General features: G+C 37.9%; 1 protein-coding gene across 3 annotated transcripts in view; it reads right to left on the bottom strand.

Annotated features, from left to right (window-relative positions):
• The window catches only part of SMAP1 (small ArfGAP 1), a 92,421-nt gene that overhangs the window by 48,186 nt on the left and 31,450 nt on the right, over positions 1–12,785 (bottom strand). For 2 of the 3 annotated variants that reach the window (XM_048299876.1, XM_048299875.1), the window contains exon 5: positions 908–982. The exons of the other annotated variant lie outside the window; for it this stretch is intronic. In XM_048299876.1, coding sequence (XP_048155833.1) covers positions 908–982 — 75 coding nt within the window. The remainder of the gene's footprint in view (positions 1–907; positions 983–12,785) is intronic. 3 annotated transcript variants of the gene reach the window in all.

Here is a 12,785-nt window from a genome sequence, read left to right as displayed (position 1 = left end):
GGTGGATAAGAAAGTAAAGGCAAGTTTCATTGTTAGTGGCTGCTGCTACTCCTGGTACAACTTAAAACATGTCAAATTCAACAAGGCTTGTGGTCTTCGCCTACGACACTGTCATTTAAATTTTAATTAATGTTTAAATATAGCTGAACTAAAATAATTTATAACTTCTGTCCAAATTTTCTGCATTTAGAAGGGAAAAGCTTGATTTATGTTCAGACCATAAATTATTTCATATACTGCATAGTCTCAATTCAGAGCGAAGTATCCAAAAGAGCCTAACACTGGGCATTCACATTCTAAAAAATGCATTATTGTTGCAAATGGTGACATTTACTGAAAGTTGATATAAATTATGCCTCATCTACTACTTGCTTGTGTGTTACGTTTTTCAAAGACCCGTCTAAACAGTAAATGTAATGTTAGCGCACACACATATCCCAGCTAGAAGAAATATTAAAACCAGTATGAGTCAAATTAATTCTATATTTATCTCCAAGGAGGATGAACTAAATGCCTGGAACAATACTGATAGTTTAGAATCCGGAACAAGCAAGTAATTCAAAAAAAGATATCAAAAATTATTCCTGTTGAGACAGAACAGTATCACTCATGCCCATTAGCTAGGGATTAAGTGGGTTTTCCACAGTTTTGTTGACACTAAACCCTAGGAGAACCAGAATTTTGACATATAAACATCAAGAGGTAACAACCACACACGTACATTGCCCTGCTGTATTGGCTTTTTTCATTTAGCTAGTCCAAGAAAAAAGGAGAGACGTATTTCAAGTGTGTGAAGTATTAACAGCAATTCAAACTCTCAAGTTACCTCAGTGAAATTACTCTATAGAGATGGAAACATTTGTGCAAAGCAGTAACCTGATAAGAGTTACACCCCAAACCAATATACCTCTGCTTTGCTCTTCTCAGCAGCAGCTTGCAGAGAAGGAGAAGATGCCAAAGGCTGAGCAGCATCAGATGATATCTGTACAAAACAGAGGAAAGAAATGAGAAAGAAAATAAGCAAGAACAGCTGGGAAGGGAGGCAGCAGAGGCCACTAAGAGACATGATTTTCATTCCTTTCTTTTTCAATAATCTTGGTGGTAGTGGTTACACAACATAGAAGAAACATAAAGAGGAGAAAAAGTTTGGGGATTTTTTCTGAGTACAATATTTAAAGGAAATGTTTCAGGTAGGAGAGTGTGACTTATAATGAGATTCACTAGAACAGAATATAAGAAAATGAACCTGGAAAGATCATATCAAAGGCCTAAGAAAAATAATTAGGTTTCAACCATTGTTCAATTTTTATCCAGTGTAACTACTGAAATATTAATGTCCTGAAGCATGAAGGCAGACTGTCCCAGAGGAGGGGGAGAGAAGAGAGTGCCTTTGTTCTTGTTCAGTGTAACAGAATATTTTTATTAACAGGAATGCAAAATAACTCTGAAAGTTATACATTAATTAAAGTTCTCATTAACTCTTCTCTAAGAGCACTCCAAGTACATAAAGAGCTTAGGGTTAATATAAAGCCACATCTCAGCAGCAGGTTGAAGGATCTCCCAGACAAGTGACACTTCTTTTCTACAAACTGATATGTAAAATTGCTATTAACACCACTAGACTTCCAGAATTATCCAAAAGGTGTGCATTATATATGCAACAGATACAGTTTGCTCAAAAAACCAGGATTTCTCCAAAGGCATTTTCATACATCTTCCTATCCAATTTTTTTATGCATAGCTGATCACTTTAATGGAAACATTATCTTTCTATTCCCCTTATTATAAAAATGCAACTGAAACACATTTTCAAAATATGTAGAAGATCTTCAGAGCTATGAAGCCGACACTTCTACACTGTTTTGTATCACTTCTATTATCTAGAAGGAAAATTCAGAAATAAATGAAGCTATAACAGAGTAGGTCATTATGTTGGACCAAAATAAGCAATTTAAATGACATGTTTTACTTAATTTAAAAAAAAGTAGCTTGCCCTAAATGGAAACTGAAAGCTAATAAAAAACCCAATCATATCTTGTGTCTAAATACCCTATATTTCTCACAGAAAATCCTACCAGTCTCTTAACTTATACAGCTGGAATATTCATAGAATTCATATATTTAGTATTTTTACAAAGTCAGAAACTACACTTTTGCTGGAAGGTGGTGGAGAGCTGTAGGAAAAATTTAAAAACTAAATTTTACCTCCAGAAATATGAAACAGAATTCTCATTTCTAAATTTACAGTTTTAAAATCCTTAGGTTATTATCAGAGTTATGGATACACCTGCTGCAATGATGCAGTTTCTCAAACAGTAGCATTCCGTTGCTATAGGAACATTGGGACCCTGTTTACTCCAACTGCACCACACTGTAACCAAATAATGTCGGAAAAATGATTAGGTAACTACACAATATATTGAACTATGAACTATAACATCATGCTCCTTACTGCATTTTCAATTAGATAAAAAAGTGTAAAATTCTCATAATGAATCATTTTAGGTATACTTTTAATTTGCCAAAGATACAGTGGGATTTTTGGTTTGGGCTTGGAGTTTTTTTCATTCTTTTGTATACTTCAGATTTTGGGAGAATTTAGGCTTGATAGTTCTCACAGGCGAACAGCAGGTAACAGCTACTTACCACACAGAACTAGGTAAGCAGAATTTCATTTGGGGGGCTAGGGAGAAAATCAGCATTAACAGGTGTTTGTCAATTTCCATCCTCCCATAATAGTTCTCAATCTTCAAATCCTCTTCATAAATTAAAATTATTATCTAACCTAGGAGAAGGCAATCCTATCCTGTGAAGGCCTGAAAGCAACTATTATAGTTTTGCCAATCAAGTAATGGAATCACAGAACCAATGAAGAGGTGTTATGCAAGCTATAAGCAGGAGACAGAGTGAAAAGCAGTTGCTGTCTAGCCTGGGATATGGAACAGGATGTACAAGCTGAGAAATGCCCAAGCATAAGGTTTAAAGACAACCAGCAGCACTACAACCACTTCAGGCAAAAAAGAGCACTTGAAAGCAACACTTCACATATGCAAATATTCAACTAAGCAAGAGAACAAAAGATGTATGACTGAAGCTAATCTTTAAGAGAAAACACATTACAATGTATAAAGAACAGATTAAGTTTATGTAATGAAAGCAACAGTACAAGGTTGAGCTGCTGAACAGCTTTATCACCACTGCGTCATGTTGAATTTGTTATCTACCAGGCCGCACCAGATATGGAAAGCTGAATGAAAAAATTGAATCAAACTGAGTGGCTAGACAAAGCCAAACATGTAAATGTTGTCTAGCTAAAATTCTGTGAAGACTTTGATGTCATTTTCCAGAGCATTCTCCTGGAGAAACTTGCTGCTCTTGGCTTAGCCAGGTGCACTGTTTGATGGCTACAGACTGGCTGGGTTGCCAGGCCCAGAGGGCACTGGTGAATGGAGTCACACAACCAAAGAGTGGCCAGTCACTAGTGGGGTTCCGCAGGGCTCAGTGTTGGGTCCAGTCCTGTTTAATGTCTTTCTTTATCCAGGAACTGGATGAGGGGATGGAGTGCACCCTCATTCAGTTTACAGATGTAACCAAGCTGGGCAGCAGTGTTGATCTGCTGAAGGACAGGAAGGCTCCACAGAGGTATGTGGACAGGCTGCATAAATGGCCCGATGCCAACGGTACAAGGTTCAACATGGTGAAGTTCCAGGTCTTGCACTTGGGTCTCTTGACTGGAAAATTGCTCGGGGAAAAGGATCTGGCAATGCTGGTTGACAGCCACCTAAATTTCTCCATCAAAATTCAAAAAGCAATTTCCAACCCTATTCCAGAATCCAAGTGAAAAAGCACACGCTGATCTACTCTGATAACACATTTGCACTATGCTCTGGAATGCTGCTAACTAAAGACATCTTTGATAATTGGCACCTTAAAGTACCAACACAACCTCTGTAACCAATCATACATACTGCTAGAAAACGAATGAAGTTGCGTGATTGTATGCATTACGAATGTATTGCAGAATGATAACTAACATATGAATACATAATTTTAATTTTTAACTTAGGAGTAGTTACATCTTCTAAATAAGAAATTAATTCAGAATTGCCTAAAACAAAGAATGGCGGCAAGGACCTGTTTCTTAAGTTTTCACATTTCTCATTTTTCCACAAAATTTTGATCGTGTTTCAGACTAGAAGACTTGCTGTCATTTAATTTTTTGCAATTCTTGAATCTCTTTCCATTGTTTGTATTTTGTGACTCCTTTTTAGAAAGACGATACAGCAAAAAGAATCATTTTGCATAATGAAATTCAATACTGTCTTTAAAGCATCTGGTACCTTTAGTGCTGAGCAAGAAATTACATACACATGCAACAGTATTGTAAGACTTCAGTTTCACCTGTGCTCTGTGAGAAACCCTTTGGTGCACAAAAAAATGTAAGATCAGAAAAGAAAGAATCTGCAGATTTACAGTATTAGTCCAGTTCTCTGCCCCTTTTACATGTAAATGTGCTACCTGTCCCCATTTTCCTCCCTAAAACACTTCCGTATGATTTATTAAGTTATTACTTAGTAGTGGCACTACCCCAATACATGCCAAGTTAACAGTTTGTGTAAAAGCAACAATACAAACAGTAGTTGGCCCAATGTCTTGATGTAGTCTGTTGACCACACTACTATTCCAAGTAAAAAAAGTAAGCTTTAAACAAGAACTAAATGAAGTTATCAAAAAACATAACATACAAAATCTCAGAATGATTTTACTTTAGTTTAGTTTGTACTAACATGTTTCTGATGGTACATAACAGTCAACAAACACTATCGGTCATTAAGGTGTAGGTACTAAATAAAGTTTTCACCTGCTTTTATTTGCAGTTTTTCCAAAATCCTGAGTTGATGCATGTCATTATTCAGCCTTTTATTAAAAAGGATTCAAGTTGAAGCTTTATAAACCTACACTAAGCTTCCATTTAAATATGAAATGCAGGGTGCATCATGCAGAAGATTCAAGACATTAAAAAATGAGCGCATTATCAAACCACTCAGGAAGTTCTCAGCTGAACCAAATACAAAAGTGCCCTCGAGTGGCCAGTTTACACACATACAATATGCAGGGAAATAACCTAAATGAAGAGGACTATTCTGCTTTCATTTGATAGGTTTTAAGTTCAGCTGCTACATATGTTTTTCTTATTCAGCAGACTTTTGATTTTATTACTATATATTTCGAATGTTGACAACACTAAAATCAGTAATTTATCCTAAAGCAGTAGCAATTACAGACTGCTCATAGATGGATATAAACACACTATCAATTGCTTGACATTTTTTAAAGAGGACTATTCTTGAAATACTGAAAAGAGTATAAGAATACTAATGTACTATTAATAACACCTATGAATATTTGGGAGTTCTTTAGGCTAACTCACAAGGCATTTTTTAAATTACTAAAATGTCTCCCTGTGATGGTGGTTTTGGTTGGGGTAGAATTAATTTTCTTCACAGTGCTGTGTTTTGGATTTGCTGAATGCAGGGTTGATTAATTATAGAGATGCTTTTATTATTGCAGAGCAGGGCTTTTCTGCTCTTCGTACAGCCACGCTGGCAAGGAAGTTGGGGCTACACGGGAGGTTGGGAGAAGACACAGCCTGGACAGGTAACCCCAACTGACCAAAGGGATATTCCAGACCATGTGACATCATTCTCCATGTATAAAGTGGGGGGAGGAAGGGGGACATTTGGAGTGATGCCATTTGTCTTCCCAAATCACCATTACACATGATGGGGCCTTGGAGATGGCTGAACACCTGCCTGCCTGTGGGAAGCAGTGAATTAATTCCTTACTTTTCTTTGCTTGTGTGCATGGCTTTTGTTTTCCCTATTAAACTGTCTTTATCTCAACCCATAAATTTTCTGGCTTTTACCCTGCTCAATTCTCTTCCCAATCCTGCTGGTGGCAGAGCAAGCAAGCAGCTGTGTAGCCCTTGGCTGCTGACTAGGGTGAAACCACAACGCTCCCCTACTCAATGCTGTAACACTGGACACCGTAAGAAAGGTTCAGAGTCCCATGTTTCACAAAACAGAGCAGTAGGTGGCTATGAAAGCAGACAGTAGTGCTCTTCTATCAATATTGCGAACACACTCAGCACTCCTCCATCTCTTCAGAGTTACCATCCTAATTACAGAAACAGGCGAAGCTTATGCACAAGCCAGATAAATGTTGCTGGGTCATAGCAACAAGATGTAGTTCTGAACGTGTGCAGAGCTATAGACATTTGTAACATTTACATCAGAGATGCAATTATACACTGTTCTGAGAAATAGATACATTTCATAGACTTGAGAACAAAATCTTTTTTTTCAACTCTAACCACCTATTGTTGCCCGCTATTTTTAGATTATTTATTGTCTCCTTTTAATAACCACCTATGTGAGATATTATAGAGTCACCATGGCTTAGTTAAATGTTGACACTGGATAAACGAAACAGATGCTTTTAATCTTACTGAATTGCCCTCCATTTCTCCTGTCCAGCCTAATATTTTCTGCATTTGCTCCAGGGAAAATTGTCTTTAGAGAGAATTTCCCAGCACTTCAGAACACTACCTTCTTTTTCCCTAAGTGGCTTGTTCTGCTGCATGCAAGATCATTTACATTTTCATGATCCACTTTAAACTGGCAAGGTAGTCACTAGAGATTTCATCTTTGGCAAAGTTTTGTTTACTTGGACATAGCAACTTGTAGTTATATGGTCCAGCTGTGTGAAGTACTCCTCAAAGTACTTATGGAAGTGGGGAAAATAAGACCCTGCATGTGGGAGCTGCTGGGAATGCAGCTGGCTTACTGAAAATCCAGTCCAGCCTCTCCAACTCCTTCATTATTCCATGACTCGGCAAACTGTTGCTGAAGGACAGTCACTAGTGGTACACCCAGGTACTGACACTGGGGCAAACACTATTTAACTTCTTCAGTAATGACCCATGCAGTGGGACAGAGTACAGGTTTGCAAAGGGTACAAACCAAGGAGGAGCGGCTCATGCATGGTACTGCCATTCAGAGCACCACTGACAGGATGGGCCATCAGGAACCACCTGACGTTCAAAGGAAAGGGCCAAGTGTTGCACCCGGGGAGGAATAACTCCGTGCACCAATATGGGCTCGGTATCAAGTGGATGGAAAGCAGATTTGCAGAAAAGGACCTGGAGGTTCTGGTGGACAAGCTGGACATGAGCTTGCATCATGGTCAAATCTGGGGTCACAAGTACAAGAGAGACAAGGGCACACTGAAACAAGTCCAGCAAAGACACACTAAGATGATTAAAGGACTGGAACACCTTTCAGACAAGGAAAGGCTTAGTGAGTTCAGACTGCTTAGTCTGGAGGAATGAAAACCAGGGGTAGGGAATGAGCCGGAACAAAGACTAAGGCAGATAGACTGTTGCCTGTGACATTCAGAAACAGGACCAAGAGGTACTGAACACAAATTGAAACACAGGAAACTCCACCAAAACATGAGAATAAATTTATTTCTTTTTTTAATGTGGAGGTAGTTGAATACTGGAACAGGTTGCTCAGAGAGGTCATGGAGTCTCCAGCCATGGAGATACTCAAAACTCAATTGTACATGAGACTCAACAACCTGTTCTAGATGGCCCTACTTGGAGCAGGGAGAACTGGATGATGTCCAAGGGTCGCTTCCAACCCTAGCTATTCTGCAAATCTATAATTCAACTCATTCTAACAAAACTATCTTGAAAATAATTCCTATTGCTGCCTGCCTTGACTAGCTTCCATTGTGCTTCCTATTGATGCCTATCTTGACTAGCATATTTTAAAAACACTTCCTATCACTTGATTCCAAAGTTTTTCACAGACCGCAAAAGACCCCAGTAGGCTTATTGCACTTTTGGGAGGGGTAACTGGTAACCTCTCTCCACAACAATGGTGGAATGCTTCTGAATGCTGGCTACTATAAACTGAAATGTTCATGTGCCCTGTCATACCTCAATTTGTACATCTTAAGATGCCTACCTAACATACTTTAGTGCGGTAAATATATTATAGATTTAATCTCCTTTAAGGTAACTTTCTGAAAATTGTGCCATCACAATCTCTAAAGGCACATCACATTTTAGCTAGCTGCCTAAGTTCATACTTCTTAAATTATACACAATGTCTTAGGAAAACATGAAAAACGTAGACCCATTATTCTTTTTCTTCAGTGAGCTTAAGAGTCACTTGAAACGTCTGCTACATACATAATTCACACCCTTTCTTAAATACAGAAACTTTGTCTCCTATTCTCTAAACATTGTCAGGATGTGATAATATATTCCCACTTCATGTAGTAGAATAAATTGTACCATTTCATAGTTTTTGAGACTGAAAAGCATTTGAAATTTACTTCAGCTGAATCACCATCCACCCTGAACAAGGCAATTCTCCTATATACTTATTTTTATTAAAAGCTGTAGAGATTGTTTATGATGATACCTACATAGCTAACCTTTATCCTCACTAAACACAGTAACCTCATCGCTTTTCCTCATTACTTGTATGGCATAAAGGTCATTGTATTAGATAAAAAAATAAACAATAGTTGAAGAAATATTGTCTTTTTACAGGTTTTATTTTACATGAAAGAGGAGGTGCTAAGTTTTTAAAAAAAAAGATTTGGAAAGTATGACTGCTTCAAACTTGATTTCCTGTGCAACTTTAGTACACTTAACTTAGCACCATGTAGATATGGTCAAATACAACTATTAGGGTTGTGAACCAGAAACAACTTCTTTAGTGCAGTCCTGTGTCTCAAGGAGTCACCCCAGCAGTTCTGACTTCAAATTCTAGAACAGCATATTCTAGACAGATTTTCTGGAACCTTGGTTCTAAAAGTACACATTTCCTCTTTATTTATTGATAAACTGCAATCATCTACTTCAAAGCTGAAGTCCTCTAGGCCAGTAATTTTGGAAGATTCTTACTAACTCCACAAAACCTAAAACAAGCAGGATTTGCCATTTCTCTTGGCCATGCATCTAAGATCATGAGTCTCATTAACAACTGTTCCTCCACATAACCAGTTGCATAGCTCTGGTAAGTATTTGGGACTCAATACAGAGATTGTCAGTCAAAATGATACTCTGTTCAGACATTCCTTTCATGAAAGCCCACACTCCAGAGCATTTCTCCATGGCTCATATTTGCCTCACTTAGATTTTCTTCAACCATTCTGAAAACGTCCATCAAGTTATTTATTTAAGCATACAAGTTCAGATTCTTGGGAAAAGGTGTTTGTATAATTATAAGCTGTGCTTTTTTAAGAGCGTTCCAGGAAACAATAAACTAAAGGAGCATAAAGAGTTTAATGAGAGTTCACAGCAAACAAAAGGTTTAACAGTCTTCAGAACTAAGATGGTTATAGAAGAAACTGTTCTGCATGCTTTACCCTTTAGTTCTAGCATTGTTGTGTACAAAAAAACTCTATGATGAATATAAAAGAATTTGCCTAGGAGTCAAAGTGATGATCAAGTACAATTTTGAAGTGGAATGATATTCCCAGTTTCATGTCTGTACTACCCGAAGGACAGTTTTAACATCCAAAACCACGTCTTGCTGCTTGACCTACAGCAACTGTCTGTAGTTAACCATAGAAGCAATGCAAGCTCCCACTTGCACTTTACAAGCTTTCAAGGATAAATGATGTCAAACAGCACAACATATTGCACAGGAAACTGTTCTTGTTGCTATTTCTTAGATGCACTATTTATAAAGATGACCTAATTGTTTCACTGCTATGTGAAGTTTGATTTATTAGATTCTATGCTATACTTTACATCATTCATAGTTTACGTATGCCTAAAAATCAAGAAAGGGGTTTGGCAGAAAATTAATTGCAGGACAACAGTACTATGCTGAAGATACTTAAAATACATTTATTTGCTAACAGCTGCTGCTGCTCCTAAGTTGATTATTCAAAGAGCAAAACCAGTTCTTTCTAATAAACAATACCACTTCACATGTGTTATTCACAGGACAAACACATATACATTCTTCCAGGGTATCAGCCTCTCAGGTCTTTCTGTAAATAAGCCACAAGCCTGCACTGGGTCTAATCAAGAAAATGAGAGTAACTATTTACTGATAACCCACTTAAAACAGCTGAGTAAATTGTACCACACATTTAGTCCTGAACAGTGGCACAGAACTTGCATCTCACATTTTTCCGAAAGTGACAAATCAGAAAACTCTGAGATAATATGCTTCTTAATAGATTTTAAATACTTTTAAAAATCAAGTTGCTTTCTGTCAGCATTAGATTATACTAATGTATATTTGACTTTTACTTAAATACATTATTCTATTTAAAATGTAACTAGCCAATAAAACCACAAATGCTTTTTTTGCCCACAGCTTTATCCTGCATCACTTTTCAGTGAACCATGAAAAAAAAAAAATTTCCTATTTGCATATTTTTAGTCAGCATGTTTGATGGCACTACCAGCCTCTGCACTAGCTAATTTTGTTATTATAGTGTGCAACTCTAAAAACGAAACTTAGTAATACAACAGTCTTGTCAGAAAACAAAAGATCTTCTATAATTAAGAATAATAAAATAAAAAATTTGTAACAAAAGACATTTGTAACTCATTGTAACGAATCCTGACAGTCAAAAACTGAACCTTGACATATACTCCTGGCTTCAACACACAGAATACATTCAGAGATGTCTTGCTAGACAAACTTGAAAAGCTTATGAACCTGCCAAAATTACACTAAGAGAAATATTGTACGGCATGTTTTAAAACTTTTATGCTACAGGAAGCTTTTACTACAAGCGACTTGCAACAGTGGATGAAATCTGGAAAAGCCCCTTGAAGTTTTACATGCCACCTCAGTGAAATTACCACATTAAGGAAATTGACCCTTAGGCATTGCAACCCTGTTTCTGCACTTCTGTATCACCTGCTTATACCTAGAAGGGATTCATTTCACCAAAAGACAATATATGTGTGGTTCTCTAACTTAAATTAGCCTTAATCCAAGCAGAAGGCATTTCCATTTCAAAGGTGATAAGAAAAGATGTGCTAAAAAGCTCATTTGTTCCCCCAACAATGTTAATTTTGACTAAAAATAGGATACAAGGTGCTCTTGTAAAAGCAAGTATGGTTAAGAAATTTTCCAGAAGAGCTTCCCATGGTATAGCACTGACACCCCATGGGAACAGTTCACAAGAACTGATTTCATTCACTATTATTCATCGAAGTATTGTACTAGCGAGTGCCTTGACTGCTACCAAAACATTTGGTGGGGGCTGAAGGCTACAAGCAGGAAAGTTCCCCTTTCTCCACAGCTGCCCCTCAGTTCCCAGGGAATTTTGTCCACTTTCTAGCAGGTTAGAGAGAGGGTGTCTCAGATGTCATTAGGAATGCAAAACAAAACCTTTAAAAACCGTCACCACCCCCTGCACAAGGGCATGGAAACACACACCCCTTTCTCACTCCGTTCTCCTCAAACTTCTCACAGACCCCCATGTGCCAGAAGCATAGGGTAACCTCCCCTCTTCCCTGACAACAGTACCCAGAAGCATAAAAGCAGAGTACCAGACAAGCAGAGTGGAAGCTCAGCTTCACCTTTTCTTCTTTTTCCTTGTCAGGCCCAGGCCCAGTAGAAAGACAATCAGTGAACACCAGTCACAGCACTACAGGTGCATGTGACCGGGGCCAGGGCCGGAGCCCGGGAGGATAACCCAGCACAAGCACCAATGACTGTAGGTGCTACACACGTCCAGCTCATTTACTATCATGTACTTCTAGGATCTGCTATAACTGTGGCTACCTCAAATCTGATGCCTTGTGGTCTTGAAGAAACACGGGTGACTGCAAATGTGTATGATTCATCTATTGCTAAAATAATGTATGATAGAATTTTGTTCCCAGAAAGATTATGCTACACACACTAGTCAATGAAAGAAAAGCCCAAGTAGGAAGAAAGTACTCAGCAGTGATGTGCATCTCTTCAGCTGATCTGGACTCTAACCTTGCTGCTATGGCAGGTAAGTGATCCGTATTACTCTGCAATATGCTAAAACAGAATCCGATTACTCCTTCAAACATATTACAGCATGAGTGAACTGCTACATTAGACACCAAGGTTCTCTGTTTAGATAGATCTTGAGTGTCTTTAGAACTTTTTAAAGAAACGTAATTTTAAACTCGTCTTGCTACTTTCTATTTTGGAATAAAAGTAAGGAAGGGTAACCAATTCGTAATTCAAACCACAATCGTATTTTACATCTTAAGCGAAGCAATTTCCCCCCATTTCAACAGTACTTAATGAAACACCCTTCTGTACTTTCCAGGTTTGCTTTATTTTACCCTTCTAAAATGAAACCATCATTCAAAGATCCATTTTCTCAAATGGGAAACACAGCAAAAACTCTCATGCTTCACACCAGCCTGTCAAAGTTCATGGCCTATTAAGGCAGAGTAGTAAGCTACGGTTGGGCCATACTTAAATAAGGTAGGTACAGAGCTGTGTATGTTTAAGCATAAATACAACTATATAAAGAAAAATGTATAAACTAGATGATATGTTCCAGAAACAGGTGTATCAGAAAACAAACAAACAAAACCTAACAAGACTCTGAACTTCAGTAAAGGTTTGAATTCTCAAAACTCCTTTGCCAAGAGAAGCACTCGCCAACTTACTGCAGTGCCCACACAGCTACAGGATTTAACAGCAGGCTCATTGTACTGCCTGTGTTTGCTACTACAGTGCACCTCA

The sequence above is a fragment of the Corvus hawaiiensis genome, chromosome 3 (assembly GCF_020740725.1).
Source record: "Corvus hawaiiensis isolate bCorHaw1 chromosome 3, bCorHaw1.pri.cur, whole genome shotgun sequence".
In the NCBI taxonomy this organism is placed as follows: domain Eukaryota; kingdom Metazoa; phylum Chordata; class Aves; order Passeriformes; family Corvidae; genus Corvus; species Corvus hawaiiensis.
Note: the sequence above shows the minus strand (reverse complement) of the source record. Positions and strands in the feature narration are given on the sequence as shown.